Here is a 15,246-nt window from a genome sequence, read left to right as displayed (position 1 = left end):
AGCCCCTGGGCTTCCCTGATGACAGGTCTCACTGTTCCGGGGCCTGTTCATTGTCAGTGTTCCCCATTAGATGGTGGGAGAAGACACTCCGTGTCGGCTGGCTCACATCTGAATGCCTGGCCAGCAAACCTGGAACATCACAACATCTAGGTCTATTCACTGAGCGGCCAGATTATTATGATCTATGAACGCATAATCATCTGGCCACTCAGTGTGGACTGACCACAGCGTTGGGATTTTAAAATAAGGTTTTTCCATGTATAAGAACTGCATTGTGGGTAGTTAGAAAGAAGCAGAGGACTTACTAGCCAGAGGCTGGGGGCCACAATCTCCTGGTGCCTCGACATATCAAGATTTGCAAGCTTTCCCTTATTCATAAGTACACTGAGTGGCCAGATTATTATCCGTTCAGAGATCATCCTAAACTGACCACTCAGTTTATATTGAAAGGATAAAGTGTGTACAAAAAGGGCCCACATCCTAACCCTGACAAACTCCGGGGAGGCCAGCACGGAGGGCCCTACAAACTCAGAGATCAAAAGTAACTATTTAAGATGAGCATACAAATTCCTAACTCACAGCAGATCATGGCGGGCAGTCGTGTCCTAGGCCTGTAGCTTCCTTGACAAAAGTCCATCTTTACCTGAAGTGAGCTGTTCATTTCTTTTTGCATCTAAGATAACATACCTTTGGGACCTCAGTCTCCTTTTCCAGACCCTGCAGAGCACAGCCTTCCCCTAGGGCACCAGACCCCAGAGCCCTCGCTGTTGTCTCGTTGCCCCCATTCCATCTCCACGTGCTGGACGTGTTCCCTGTTAGCTCTCCTTTGCCCAGCAAGGCAAAAGAAAGGTGTGCTCCCTGTTGTACTCTTTATGCAGGCTCAGCGATGTCCCCATTTGCTATCTCTGGCTTCCCTCAGCTACACCAGTGAATTTCACATATCCCACCCCTTACATCTCCTCATAAGCTGTGAAACTGCAGTTCTCTGGAGCATTTTCTCAATCTAGTGAGATTTGGCCTCCCAATAATTGTTGGTTTGGCTCAAATAAACTCATAAATTTTTCTGCAGGTTTCTTGTATCTACAAAAGGAGTGAATAATATATGTAGGAAATACTTTTTTTTTTTTTAAGAGAAGATACATTCATTTCTTTTAAAAAATGAATGAGTATCATTCATTCATCAAAAGATTATCTGGACTCTGCAGTGTGCTGGCGCCGGTGCCAACGATACCTGTCAGTTGGTATTGCCTCCAACACACCTTTGCCATTACTGGTTTTATTCCTCCTGTGCCAACTGCTGCTGGGTTTCTCTCCAATGGGGTTCCCATGAGCAGGATCGGAACTGGTGCTCACAGGAGGCAAGCTTCTGCCTTCTGCATCGCACTCCACTGCCTGGGCCACGGTCACCGTGACTTCCCAGTTCCCCACCTGCTGGGCGCTGGCAGTTCTCTTCTGCAGAGAACCTCATTTGACCAACTGAAGTTGAATCCAGCTGATGGGTGGGCTTTCGTTGTGTTTTCTCCTGTGAGACACAGGGGGACAGGAATATCTCTCTTCCCGAGACCAGAACTCCATGGGCAGCCTTGCCTCAAGCAGAGCCCTGTCACCCACCCTGTTTCTTCTTAGGCCAGTTCTCCCATTTGAGAAGGACATTGACTCTGAATCACTCACCCTTTTGAAGTCAAAGCTCATTTTCTTTTCTTTTTTTCTTTTTTTTTTAAATATATTTTATTGATTTTACACAGAGAGGAATTGAGAGGACAGAGAGTCAGAAACGTCGATGAGAGAGAAACACCGACCAGCTGCCTCTTGCACACCCCCAACTGGGGATGTGCCCGCAACCAAGGTACATGCCCCCGACCGGAATGGAACCCGGCACCTTTAAGTCCGCAGGCCGACACTCTATCCACTGAGCCAAACCGGTCCTGGCGACACAGCTCATTTTCATTACTTATCTAGCTTTTCTTCTTTAAAAAATATATTTTGTTGATTATTTACAGAGAGGAAAGGAGAGGGATAGAGAGTTAAAAACATTGATGAGGGAGAATCATAGACCAGCTGCCTCCTGCACACCCCCTACTGGGGATGTGCCCACAACCCAATGTACATGCCCTTGACCAGAATCGAATTTGGGACTTTTCAGCCTGCAGACCGACACTCTGTCCACTGAGCCAAACTGGTTCCGGCTTATCTAGCTTTTCAATAACAAAATCAAGATGTGGATCTGTCCCAGAGGTGACTATTTTATTCTAAGAGTTGTCTGTATTCCAGGAGTTTACTGATAAATGGGAAGAGAAGCAACTACCCTGGTAACATAGGTAGCATTGCTAATAAATTGAAAGATTGGGAGTTTTACTCTATTTTTCAAATTGTGGTTTGTTTTCCTGTCTAAATGGATTCTCAAGTGTCTTAAGTAAAGCCTGTCATGACTTTTCACAACTACCCCAAAATATTTAAAATTTAATTATTTTTTTTCTTACAAACCAAGAAGGTAACTTGGAAGATAGCATGCTAATGCTAAGGCATTTTTGCTGTTTTACCTGAATATCAGCAAGATCTCAAATGGTCTCTAATGGCATTTCCCCTTTGAAAAATAGGTTTCCACAGACATGAGTATTCTACTCAGTGTGAGTGTGTACACCTTTCGATACCCGACAGCTGAGGAACTGAAGGCCTATACCACCCAGCTTGAAGACCTGCGTCAGGAAGCAAACAGCCTTCAGACACAGGTAGGAGCTGCGTGTTACAAGTGATATTGTAAACCGGTCCTATTTCCCATGTAAACAAATAGCGGGACACATAATGGAAGGGGTGTTGGAATTGCAGAGAGAATTTGTCTCTCCTGCCCACTTGGGTAAATTTAGTGGTGGCTGCCTAGAGCACACCAAGTGCAGAGGCTTCCGAACCTGAGCCGGGCATCAGCAGGTCCCAGGATTCTGATTGATTCGTACTGTCTGTGTGGGGCTCTGAGTGAGGAGGGGGAGAGGGAGGACTCGCAAGGTTTCCAGCCTTGAGGAAGCTTAATGCTGGGTAATGTAGATATCCACCAGAGAAGATGATAGGAAACAGAGCCCAGATCGGGGTGGTTACTAGCTTCAGCGTGCTTCTAAATCACTTGCAGTGGTCAAAAACTCAAGGTGATCTTCGGCAGAGAAAAAGAGGTGGTGGCAGCAGCTTGTGCTGAAACAGACCTATGGCCCTTAAACTCACGAGGGCATGATTGCACAACGTTAGAGGGCCCCCTCCCGGGAATTGTACATCTAACGGTGGCCTTAATTCTTATAGTCAGCCCATAAATGACATTCCTAACTCCCCTGTTTCACAGACCATCTGTCTCTCTTTTTAAAAAATATATTTTTCTTGATTTCAGAGAGGAAGGGAGGAGAGAGAGAGAGAGAAACATCAATGATGAGAGTGAATCATCAATCGGCTGCTTTCTACACACCCCCTACTAGGGATTGAACCCAGAACCTGGGCCTGTGCCCTGACTGGGAATCGAACCGTTACCACCTGCTTCATAGGTTGATGCTCAACCACTGAGCCACACCAGCTGAGCCATTTCTTTTTTTTTAGTTGAAATATAATCCTATATAATAAAAGGATAATATGCAAATTGACCCTAATGTCAGAATGACCGGGAACAACCAGTCGCTATGACATGCACTGACCACTAGGGGGCAGACGCTCAATGCAGGAGTTGCCCCCTGGTGATCAGTGCACTCCCACAGAGGGAGCTCCACTCAGCCACAAGCCTGGCTCACAGCAGCGAGCTCAGTGGCAGTGGTAGGAGCCTCTCCCTTCTTGGCAGCACTAAGGATGTCCAATTGACAGCTTAGGCCCAGTCCCCCAGGGAGCGGGCGTAAGCCGTCAGTCAGACATCCCTCGAGGGCTCCCAGACTGTGCAAGGGTGCAGACCAGGCTGAAGGACCCCTCCTCCTCCCCGCCAAGTGCACAAATTTTCATGCACCGGCCCTCTAGTTGACATATAATGTTACATTAGTTTCAGGTGTACAATATAAGGATTCACTATTTGTATATATTTCAAAATGCTGACCACAATAAGTCTAATCAGCATCCACCAACACACATTTTTTACACATTTTTTCCTTGTGATGAGAACTTTTAAGATCTACTTCTTAGTAACTTGCAAATATGTAATACAACATTGTTTGCAGTCACCATGCTGTACCACCCTTATCTTTAAGATACCATACCTCTTTCTAATCAGCCCCTTTAACTTTCCTGACTTCTTTTCCTTCCCCATGCCATATTTGATTTCTCTTACCTGCTTTCTCCTACATTAAAATGTGGGGGGTGGGAGCAGGGGGAAAAGGGTAATATGATTTCTCTGGGACCAAGTCCTTCATCTTGTGATTGACCTTTTAATTCCATTCAATAGTCAACTGCCTGCCTAACATTTAATTTCTTAACCTTGGTTCTCTCAGAGTTAACATCTTAATTTTATTTATTTACTAGTGCACAAATTCATGCGCGGGTGGGGTTCCTCAGACTGGCTGGCAATCAGGGCCATCTCACCCAGTCTCTATCAGACCGATCGATCGGGGCTGGCCGGCTGCTTGGGGAGGGACCAATTGGAGGTTGGCCAGTGGGGGGAAGGTTGGCTGGCCAGGGGGTGGGGTAGGGGCCAATTGAGGCTGGCCAGCTGGGTGAGGAAAGGGACCTTGGGAGGTCGGGCCAGCCTGCCACAGGAGGTTGGCTGTAGGAGTGCACTGACCATAAGGTCAGTGCATTGAGCATCTTCCCCCTGGTGGTCAGTGTGAGTCATAGTGACTGGTTGACCTGTCATTCAGTTGTATTAGGTCTAGTAATAATTAATGTCGTTTTCTAATACTTTTTTTAAATCGAATTTATTTAAACAATACAACAAAATGTAATCAACAATATAGTTGCCGTTGTTTTCTACTACTTGTGCCCAACGCTCAGGAAGCATTTTAATCCCTCTGTTGTAAAATTCTTGTGATTTTGATGCAAAAAATTCGGTCAATGCATTTTTGAGGCATTCTTCATTATTAAATTTTTTTCCAAGAAGAAAGTTTTGCAAAGAACAAAACAAATGGTAATCGGAAGGGGCAATATCAGGAGAATATGCAGGTTGAGGGAGAACTTCCCATTCCAACTGGCGCAGTTTTTCAGCAGTGATTGTTGCAGTATGCGGTCGTGCGTTATCGTGGTGAAGAATTACGCCCTTCCGATTAATCAGCGTGGGTTCTTTTTCTCTTAAAGCTTGGGCTAACCTTTCCAATTGGGCACTATACACTGCACTTGTAATGGTTTGGTTAGATGGTAAAAGTTCATAATGAAGAATTCCTTTAAAATTCCTCCAAACACACATCACTTTTTTCACATGCAAGTCAGGTTTTGGCGTGGGCTGCAGAGCCTCATTTTTGTCCAACCATTGAGGCTGCCTTTTCAAATTAACATACAGCACCCATTCTTCATCTCTGGTAACAATTTGCTCTAAAAATGGCAAACGGTTTTGACGAGAGAGGAGCGAACTGCAAATTGTGACTCTTTGATTACGGTTGTTGTCAGTCAACTCATGAGGAACCCAATTTCCAAACTTTTGGACTTTGCCAAGTGCACGCAATTGATTGGAAATTGATTTTTGTGAACAATTTAAAGTTGTCGCAAGCTCTTGTTGGGTAATTTGAGGATTTTGCACCAAAAGAGCTTGAAGAGCTTCTTGATCAAAATTGGACACACAGCCTGGACCACTCTTGTCATCTAACGAAAAATTTCCCTCGCGAAATTTCTCAAACCAACGCTGGCATTTTCTGGCGCTAACTGCATCTTGACCAAGAGCACTACAGATGTTTTCTGCAGCCTCACTTGCTTTTCTTCCTAATTGGAACTCGTAAAACATGCAGTGCCGAATATGCTCTTCATCCGCCATCTTCTTAGCCCTAGTTTTGCAACAAAAACCAAACCAAACACAAACTTTTTCAAGCAAAACTTGTTAATTGCACTTCACACGTTCTGTAGATACCACGTGTTTGAAGGTTATGTCAATACAAGTCAACGCCAAGCAAGATTTTAAACGAATGTTTAAAAACAACATTAATTATTACTATACCCAATAATGTTCCCTTAGGCATATATATATATATATATGTATATATATATATATATATATATTTTTTTTTTTTTTTCCTATTACCTCATTCACATAAACCGTAAGCTATAACAGGAACCAGGGGGAAAGTAGGCAGAGGAAGGCAAGAACCCTCCTGAGTTATTTTATTTTTTCTTTTCTCCTCTTGATTCAGGAAAATGTGACAGAAGAAACCTTCATACATTTGGATAAGCAGCTATTCGAACTCTTTCTGGCCCTCAGTCAGTGCCTGGGCAGCGTGGAGCAGCTGCTGCAGACTCCTGGGCTGCTGCAGACTCCTGGGCTCTGCAGAGAGGACGCTGGTGCCCCGCAGGTGTTCGAGGTAGGACGCCTCCAGAAGCCCGGGTGCCGGCCGTTGCCGCCGTCAGCCCAGAGGTAAGCCAGAGCTGCAGCCCCTCGCTCTGAGCTCACTCCCTGTGCCTTCCTCCTCTCCACTTTGCAGACACTGGCTCTCGAGCTGAAAAAACTGTACTTCGCTCTGAGTGACAAGAAGAAGGATCTTTTGAAAGCTATGACTTGGCCCGGCAGGACCACCAACTTGTTCCCTGACTGTTTTGAAAAGCTGCAGGTTTACCTGGAGCATACGCAGGCTGCCGCTGCGTCCAGGAGCAAGTCCCTGAAAGCCGGCCTCGACTATAATCGCAGTTACCAGGTACGGGTCCGCGTCGGCACTGTGTTAGGTTCCAGCATGGACCCCTCACTCGGTTAATTCCTAGTCCCGGTGGCGGTTGTGAATAGGAATTGCTCAGGAAAGAGGCATGGCTGTCTTACTATGAAGGTCTTTTAGTTCTGCTGCTCATGGTTGGAGACCGTTCAAAAGCCAGGACTTTCCAGAGTCTTGGGTATGACTTTGTGTTGAGCTAACGTGCTGTTTCTTTCCTGTATTGCACTCGGCCACTTTCAGTGAGGGTCGTGTGGAAGGACTCCTCAGTGAGAGGGAGCCAAGAAGATTTCTGAGTAAAGAAATGACAGTTCATGTATGTTTCAGGTAGACTCACCTGGCAGTTGTCTAATGTGGATTGGAGGAGAGATTTGAGGCAGGTCACCTGGTTAGGAAGTTACTGAATTTGTCTAATGAAAAAAAACGCATACACACACACAAAAAAAAAACACCACCACCATAAAATCAACCCGGAATCTGATAAAACCTCTAGAATTTAAGTAAAAGACACAAGGGAAGAAGAACATGTCACCGTGAGTGCAGTAGGCCAAGTCCAAACATTGGGAAGCTGCACAGAAAAATGAAACCCAAGACACAGGAGGGAGAGTCTGCCAATCACAGCACTCTTGAGACACCTGTAGTCCATCGCAGCCTATTGGGCCTCATTTAGGTCCCAATTCAGAAACACGAAACAGAAGTGATAGGCAGTTAGAGAAGTGTGAACCCTGTCTAGACTGTTAATAACACTAAGGAAGTATTATTATTATTGATTTGTGGGATTTTTAAAGGGAGGAACCTTTCTCTTTTAGAGGTACCTACTGGCACATCTGGTAAAATACTACGATATCTGGGATTTGCTTCACAATAGCCCGAGGAGAGGGGTTAGGTGGAGTCAAGAGAGCACCAGAGAGGTAGACACAGAGGAGAGAGGACCAGCCAGTTGTTGACATGGGACCATGATGATGCAGGGAGCTCTCTATTTTGGTATATGTTTGAAATTTCTGATGGCACAAAACTCAAAGGACAGCTACATTTTTTTTTTAAAGGTATTGAAAGGCCTGAGTGAAATTCTCACTGTTTCTTGCACTTATCTTTTTGTACAGAATGAAATAAAGCGACTATATGATCAACTGATTAAGAATAAAACATCTTTGCAGCAGTCCTTGAATGAAAGTAGCGGCCAGAGTATTGATGAACAGCTTCAGGTAATCAAGGCAAAATCATTCCGACGGACCCCACATCGGTCCAGAGGGTCTGGTGTCTGAGCTGTGCTCTGAGCCACTTCCCTCTGTGAGCCGTGGCCAGGCTTGTGTAAATAAAAACGAAAATCCTTATGCATACCTTTGGAAGCATCTCGTAATAGTCCTTTAGCCCGGTGGTAGGCAAACGGCAGCTCACGAACCACATGCGGCTCTTTGGCCCCTCGAGTGTGGCTCTTCCACAAAATACCACGTGTGGGCGCACACATGTACGGTGTGATTGAAACTTCGTGGCCCATGCGCAGAAGTCGGTTTTCGGCCCGGGCAAGTCTACTTTGAAGAAATGGTTCTAACACTGAGCCACACTCGAGGGGCCAAAGAGCCGCGTGTGGCTTGCGAGCCGTGGTTTGCCGACCACTGCTTTAGAGAGTGTAAATCAAAACAGACCATGGTCACCTGTCAGCTGGGCCAAATGTTAAGTGTGTGCAGTATTGGGGAATGCGCCCTCCCCCGCTGGTAGGAGTGCTGACTGGGGACCAGTTGGCTGGTCTCCATTGGAATTTTCAGTGTAAATGCCCTTCCACCAGAAGCAGTTCCGTCCCACTCATTTACTCAGCCAGTGTTCACCGAGGGCCTCCCGTGTGCAGGCACCGCTCCGGGTGCCGGGATGTGTCTATCTGAAGGAAATAAGTGGGTAAAGGTCAATGTGTGTAACTACGCAAGGACGGGCCAAGCAGCACTGCCTGAGTCCAAACCTCTACGTAGCCCGCGAGTCCATTGAGAGCAGACCCTGCAGCCTTACAAAGGCAAAAAAGCACACGTGCCTCTTTGAAAGGAGCCAGACACGTTTGTACTGATCTGGGGACATGCTGAGGATCTGGGAAGGGAGCTGTGCAAACGGCAGGACAGGATGACGTGTGCAACTGGGTGCGCTTCAGGACGGGCACGTGGACACACACACACACACACACACACACACACACACACACACACCCCGTGCGTGCGTTAGAAACACACTGAGCTGCGGATCTTCAGGGGGAGCGAGAGGGGAGGGAGGGAAAGTGGGACTGCCACTCCTTACCGTTGAATTTTTAAATAAATGCGTGCGCCTCTCTAACTGATTCTAAATGTTTTCTCTTTTTTTGCCTTCTCTCTCTAGAAAGCAGATGCCCACACAGCGGAGCTGCGGAACTCTGAGAGCCGAGTAGCAAAACTGAGGGCCGAGGGAGAGAGGCTTCCTCTCCCCCATGCTCTCCTCCAGGACGTGTACAAACTAGAGGTGTGTGCGAGCAGAAAGCATCCACGCGGTGAATTACTAGGGTTATTTATAGGGATTGTTTATACGGTTTTTTCCCCTCCCACCAAGGGAGTTCAGGTGTGTCCCTCCTTTGGTTATTTTCTTGGTTGGATGAAAACGATGGGCACCCCTGCTCTTCCCTTTTAGGACGTGCTCGACAGCATGTGGGCGATGCTGAGAGCCAGGTACTCGGAACTCGGCAGCCCTCGCGTCACAGAGAGCCAGCAGGCCGCTCTGCTGCGAGGCTTGGAGGAGCTGGTGACCATCGGGAAGGAAAAGCTTGCCCGTGACCACTTACGGCAAACCAGAAGTAAAGGTGCCCTGCAGGCTCAGATACAGGATCACAAGGTAAGGCTCACAGTCGGAGCACCGTTCCACAGGCGCGGCTTTTCTGGGTGGGAACCCAGAGCACCCCTTTCTTCCTTGGGGAAATGCGTATCATTCCTTCGCTCCTTTGATGAGCGCCCCTCGGAATGCTCGTTGTGTCCCAGGGGCCCCGCTGACCTCGCAGCACCCAATGTGAATGAAGCAGGTGCAGCTCCTGGCGTTGGTGGAGCTTTCCGGGGATGGAGAAAACATTGAAGAGCCATTCAGACAGATTTAAAGTTACAATTGGAATCCACACGTTGAGAGCATTTAATAGAGGAAATTTAACTCAGGAGATTAGGCAAGGCTTCCTGGGAACTGAAATCTAAGTAAACCTTATTTAATATATAAATGTATATCTAGCGTAATATTACAGCAAACCAGTGATTTTCAGGCAGTCGTGAGACATGCAGTAGGTGACTGTTTAGTCCGGGGCACTGACCTCTTTTCCCTTGGACTGTGATTGTCAAATAACAAATGACAACAGCCAACACAATAGCTGTCTGGTGTGAAAGAATCAAAATTATATCTTTTTTTTTTTTTTTTGTCAGACTGGCAAAAAACATATTTTGGTGTGCTGCAGAACTTTAGCAATAGTTTATATGTGCAATGAGTTGAAAATCGCTGCAATGCACACATTTGTTTTCCATTCATTTCATTAAACAAAACCTCACCAACCAAAAACATGCAGTGACTTAAATATTGGTAATAAAAACTATGTAAGATGTAGTTCCTACCTTCAACAAGCTTAAGTCAAGGCCTTTGATAAATAGATCTTAGTCTAAGAAAGTCAAAGGTATGAAGGACGGAAGGGAAGGAGAAAAGAGTGTCAGTTGCTGGGCCCTGTGCCAGCTGCTTTATGAACGCCCCCTGTATCCTTCCCAAGGAATGGGAGGAGGAGTTCACATAGAGGACAGCCGATGCAGCTGGAGAGGGACCACGTGAAGGGAAGCTTCCCCTTTAAAGGCTCTTAAAGTGCCATCCTGGGAGCTGTTGGGTACCAGGAGCCCCAAAGACCCCGTCAACAAACTCCCTTTTCTTGCCATCTTACTGAGTAGAAGTGAAGAGTCAAGTTTAGGAACCCCAACTGTTGACTGTGTGGGCTCCCTGAGCTAACACAGCTATCCATACAACTTAACTGTCTTGAAATGAATCAGCCACATTATCACCTACCTTCTTGTAAAGTTTCTTAAACCTTAGGATAACTGATTTAGGAAAATCTGGCTGGAAATTGGAATTAACTAATTGATAATGTTTGGCCGTTAACATGGACTGTTTTGTGGAAAACATTACTAGGGTGATTTTTTTCCTTATGATTTGTTAAAGTGACATTAATGTTCAAAAACTAAGGGATACATAGTCAGTTTCCTTTTTGTTTTCTTGTGCGTTTTAGTCTACATGGCTGACCTGGGATTGTGGGTTAAAAAAGCAAATGTAACAGTATCTATGACGTTAAATTAGCTCTGGCCGATGTGGATCAGTGGTGAGAGCATCAGCCAGCAAACTTTTGGGTTTGAGGGTTCAATTCCTGGTCAAGGGAATGTACCTGGGTTGCAGGTTGAATCCCTGGCCCTGGTCGGGATGCATGTGGTAATTGATGCGTCTCTCTCACAAAGATGTCTCTCTCTCCTCTCTCCCTCCTCCCCTCCCCTTCCCTTCCACTCTCTCTAAAGAAAAATCAATGGAAAAAATATCTTTGGGTGAGGATTAACAATAGCAACAAAAAAGTTAAAGTAACTTGCTCTGTAAGCTTTCACGTTGCAGAAATAAATATTAAAACCTTCTTCATTTTACAGCTTTTTTTCCAGAAGCTTGTTGCTGACATGCTGTTAATCCAAACATACTCCAACAAAATGCTTCCTTCTTTACTGCAAAAGAAAGAGGCATCTTGGGCAGAACAAGTAAAAGAAGTTAAATTGCTAGAAGAAAAGGCACGCCAGTGTGGGATAAAGCAGCAGAGTCTGCTGCAGGTATTTGGGTTACATACATTTTGTACTTGAAAAGCTGGGAATTCCGCATTGTCAGCCACCGCCTCCAGTGAAGCAAATGTCATTAGGCAGTAATTAAATGGGAATTAATAATGAGGAGTTAGTTCTGGCGACGACTCCCTGGTTGCAATATTAGCTGAAGCTTCTTAGGTGTAAATCGGGGACAGCTCGGCATCTGTCGGCCGTCTGGGTTTGTGTAGAGGAAATAAACAAAACTGAGAGCACGTTGAGATCTTGAAGGAGACCATTTGGATGAAATAGTCACTAGTTCAGAAACTGTACTTCCTGAACCAGATGTTCCTTCTGTCGCTGAAGTGGACTCCTGACAATCTTGTCCCAGTTCCGAGAAAGAAAGAAAAAAAGCTTGTATAAAGCGTTCTCTCAGTTTTAAAATTTTGCCCTGTCACTTTTTAAATGCCGTGGATTTAAAATGTCAGCACCTGAAGAAAATGAACAAAAAGCAAGGAATTATTCCACTGAAATCAATGTGGTGGGATATGGCATTACATCTAGATATTGATAAGTAAGATTTTCTAATGAGTGTGTCCAATGGATATTTATAGTAATCTTTCATCGAATTGAAGACTTCATAGGGGTGCCCCTCCTAGCCAGGTGACCCCTATCTTAATAGATATGAAAATTAGCAAGGTGGTTCTTTTTCCAACAGACACTAGTTAGTGATACTATAAAGTGTGCATACGTGGGCTCTGTAGCGTATGGGGACCTTAGAAGTGGGCTCCTGTGGAAACGGAGCCAGGACAAGGCAAGATGTAGGCGAAGGTGAGACTATTCCCCTGATGCAGGGTCAGCCCACACCTCAGTGAAGTCAGGCCTTGGCCCCGGAAGGAAGCAGCCCAACAGGAGCTTCTGCGCAGAAGCTTGGAAAGATAGCTCTTCGCCTTTGCACATGAGAGAGCAGCTCTCACAAGGCCTCCACATGCTGAGACAGCTGGGACGCAGCCATTTCCGGTCCCGCTCCATTTGATGAGACCAGCGTAATGCCAACCGGATGTTACAGCCTTCCCCGCACAGGCAAGGGCGTTCCTTCCCATCGGACACCGGGCTTCCGCCCGAGGGGGTTCCCTCAGAAACCCCTAGAATCCGTGCTCTCACTTTGTCCGTTTTTATTTTTTCATGATTCATTTTGTCATTGTCTGGGATCCAGTAAACATGCTCCTGTTGGTTGGATGTTCTTGATTCTCTAGAAGTGGGAAGAATTTGATGAGAACTATGCCTCTCTTGAGAAGGACCTGGAAATCCTGGCATCCTCGTTGCCCTCCGTGAGCTTGGTGGAGGAGACTGAGGACCGATTAGGGGAAAGGATCGCATTGTACCAGGTATGCTGCTGCCGTTGAAGCTGTCAGAGGCATGGCCGATAGCACTTTGTATGTGTGGGAGAGTGGGTTTTTTTAAATTTTATTGTGCTAAATGGCTTGATTTTTGCGGGTGAATGAATTGAATTGGAATGACAGGCTGTTCATCACACAAAGCCCCGTCAGACACATTCGGGGAAACTGTAGATTGGATCGAGAGCCCCTCAGCATCACCGCGTGTTTGGCTTGGGGTCCAGGAGCTCGGTCTGCGTCCTGGCTCTCCCGTTCCCTGTTGTCACTTCCCCCGTCCCAGCCTCAGTTCCTTTATCTGTAGAACAGACAATCCTGCTGGTTCTACCTGTCCAGAGAGGCGGATGTTAGTGGTTATGGAACGCAACTGACATATGGGAAGAACTTTGTAAACCAGGAGCCTCTAAATATATATTTAGGTTTTTAAAAATATATATATTTTTTATTGATTTTTTACAGAGAGGAAGAGAGAGAGATAGAGAGTTAGAAACATTGATGAGAGAGAAATATCGATCAGCTGCCTCATGCACACCCCCTACAACTGGGGATGTGCCCACAACCAAGGTACATGCTCTTGACTGGAATGGATCCTGGGACCTTTCAGTCCGCAGGCCGACGCTCTATCCACTGAGCCAAACTGGTTTCGGCAACATATATTTAGTTTCATTACTACAGGGAAGCTCTGAGAGGACCTTGCTTGTGATCCAGACAACAACCTGCCATCTGCCACAAGCACCATTAAAGGACTTCACACTGTAAACACTTTCTCGTGTAACGTTTAGTGCTATTATCAAAGCCTGTGTGTCTCGGATTTCGATGCCACAGGAAGGATAAAGCCTTAGAGTGACTTCCGAGTGCCACTGAGAATATGGCCAACGAGATAAAATCTCCTCACGTTTTAACTTCAGAATATGAGTGATGAGAAGCTGAGGTGTGCAGCCAGAGGGAGTTGTCCCATGTCAACTTTAAAACTTCAAAAGCAGGCTCATTGCCTGAATAGGCTGGATGCAGAGTGAGAGCCTGGAACCCCCGGCCATTCCTCAGAGGCACTCCGGCTCCCACAGGCAACGTTTTCCAGAGGTTGGGAACGCTGTGGCCATGATGTCTAGGCCAGTGGTCTGCAAACTCATTAGTCAACAGAGCCAAATATCAACAGTACAACAATTGAAATTTCTTTTGAGAGCCCAATTTTTTAAGCTTAAGCTATATACGTAGGTACATTGCTATTAGCTTAATTAGGGTACTCCTAAGCTGGCCTTTGCTAAAAACTGAAGGGGCCAAAGAGCCACATGTGGCTCACAAGCTGCAGTTTGCCAACCCCTGGTCTAGATACCCAGGAAGATGCAGTCACCCTCTCTGCCGTCTTACTTTACAGAGCCTGACTCTAAGGCCATTCTCAGTCCTCTGGGTTAGAAAATGCTGTTTGAATGCTTTGCTAGATATTAAAGGTACCTTCTGAACAGCTAAGAGAATGAAGCTGAAAACAGCATGCTAAACCTCGTTATATTAGAAACAGTTCATTTTAGCCAAACTAGCATAAGCCTGATCGTTTCCCCAAAAGGGACTCTATCCCGTCACACATCACCTGGGATTCTACTAAAAATGAAGTCCTCAGACATTTAAGTGGATTCGCCAGCTAACAGAAGTCAGATATCCTGTAAAACCACCTCTCTCCTAGATTTCTGAGGGCCTCCGTCTCGCGCATCATGGAGAGGTTTGTGTCCTGATTGATACAATCATCCGTAGGACGCGGGATGTAGGTCAGTTGCATGGCCTCCGGAGTCAAAACAAACCTGTGTTCAGCTGCTGGCTCGGAGCCTCATGGACCGAGTGGCCAGGGCAGTCTGACTCCATGTGTGAAATGGGGAAATGAAAACTTCTCCAAACCGTGGCCTGTGTTGCTACGTGGTTAGAGCGGCAGCCTATGCACTGCAGGGGCAAGGGCAGGTACCTGGGTTGTAGTTCACGCCCCGCCCCCTGTTGAGTGGCGTGTGGGAAGGCAACCAATCTGTGTGTGTCTCTCACGGTGAAAACAAAAACAAAAAACCTTGCGTGAGGATTAGCAACAACAACAACAAAAAGCTTCTCAGAGATGCTCTAAATAGTGAGTGTCTCACACGGAAGGCTTGGAAAATGAGAACCTTTTTTTAAAAAAAAAAAACTAATGTTGGACAGTTTGTTCTAGCCCACAGGCTAGAGTAGCACACAAATGGCCGTGATGCAAAGGACACTGGGAGTAGAATTTTTGGCTTTTAAAGA

The 15,246-nt window shown here is 46.1% G+C and overlaps 1 protein-coding gene across 2 annotated transcripts in view; it reads left to right on the top strand.

Annotated features, from left to right (window-relative positions):
• Positions 1-15,246, top strand: part of SYNE2 (spectrin repeat containing nuclear envelope protein 2) — a 304,600-nt gene that overhangs the window by 213,862 nt on the left and 75,492 nt on the right. For both annotated transcript variants that reach the window (XM_045579886.1, XM_045579888.1), the window contains 8 exons: positions 2,598-2,729; positions 6,288-6,455; positions 6,576-6,785; positions 7,898-7,999; positions 9,153-9,272; positions 9,438-9,638; positions 11,453-11,626; positions 12,850-12,981. In XM_045579886.1, coding sequence (XP_045435842.1) covers positions 2,598-2,729; positions 6,288-6,455; positions 6,576-6,785; positions 7,898-7,999; positions 9,153-9,272; positions 9,438-9,638; positions 11,453-11,626; positions 12,850-12,981 — 1,239 coding nt within the window. The remainder of the gene's footprint in view (positions 1-2,597; positions 2,730-6,287; positions 6,456-6,575; positions 6,786-7,897; positions 8,000-9,152; positions 9,273-9,437; positions 9,639-11,452; positions 11,627-12,849; positions 12,982-15,246) is intronic.

The sequence above is a fragment of the Pipistrellus kuhlii genome, unplaced genomic scaffold, assembly GCF_014108245.1.
Source record: "Pipistrellus kuhlii isolate mPipKuh1 unplaced genomic scaffold, mPipKuh1.p scaffold_m20_p_1, whole genome shotgun sequence".
NCBI lineage: Eukaryota > Metazoa > Chordata > Mammalia > Chiroptera > Vespertilionidae > Pipistrellus > Pipistrellus kuhlii.
Note: the sequence above shows the minus strand (reverse complement) of the source record. Positions and strands in the feature narration are given on the sequence as shown.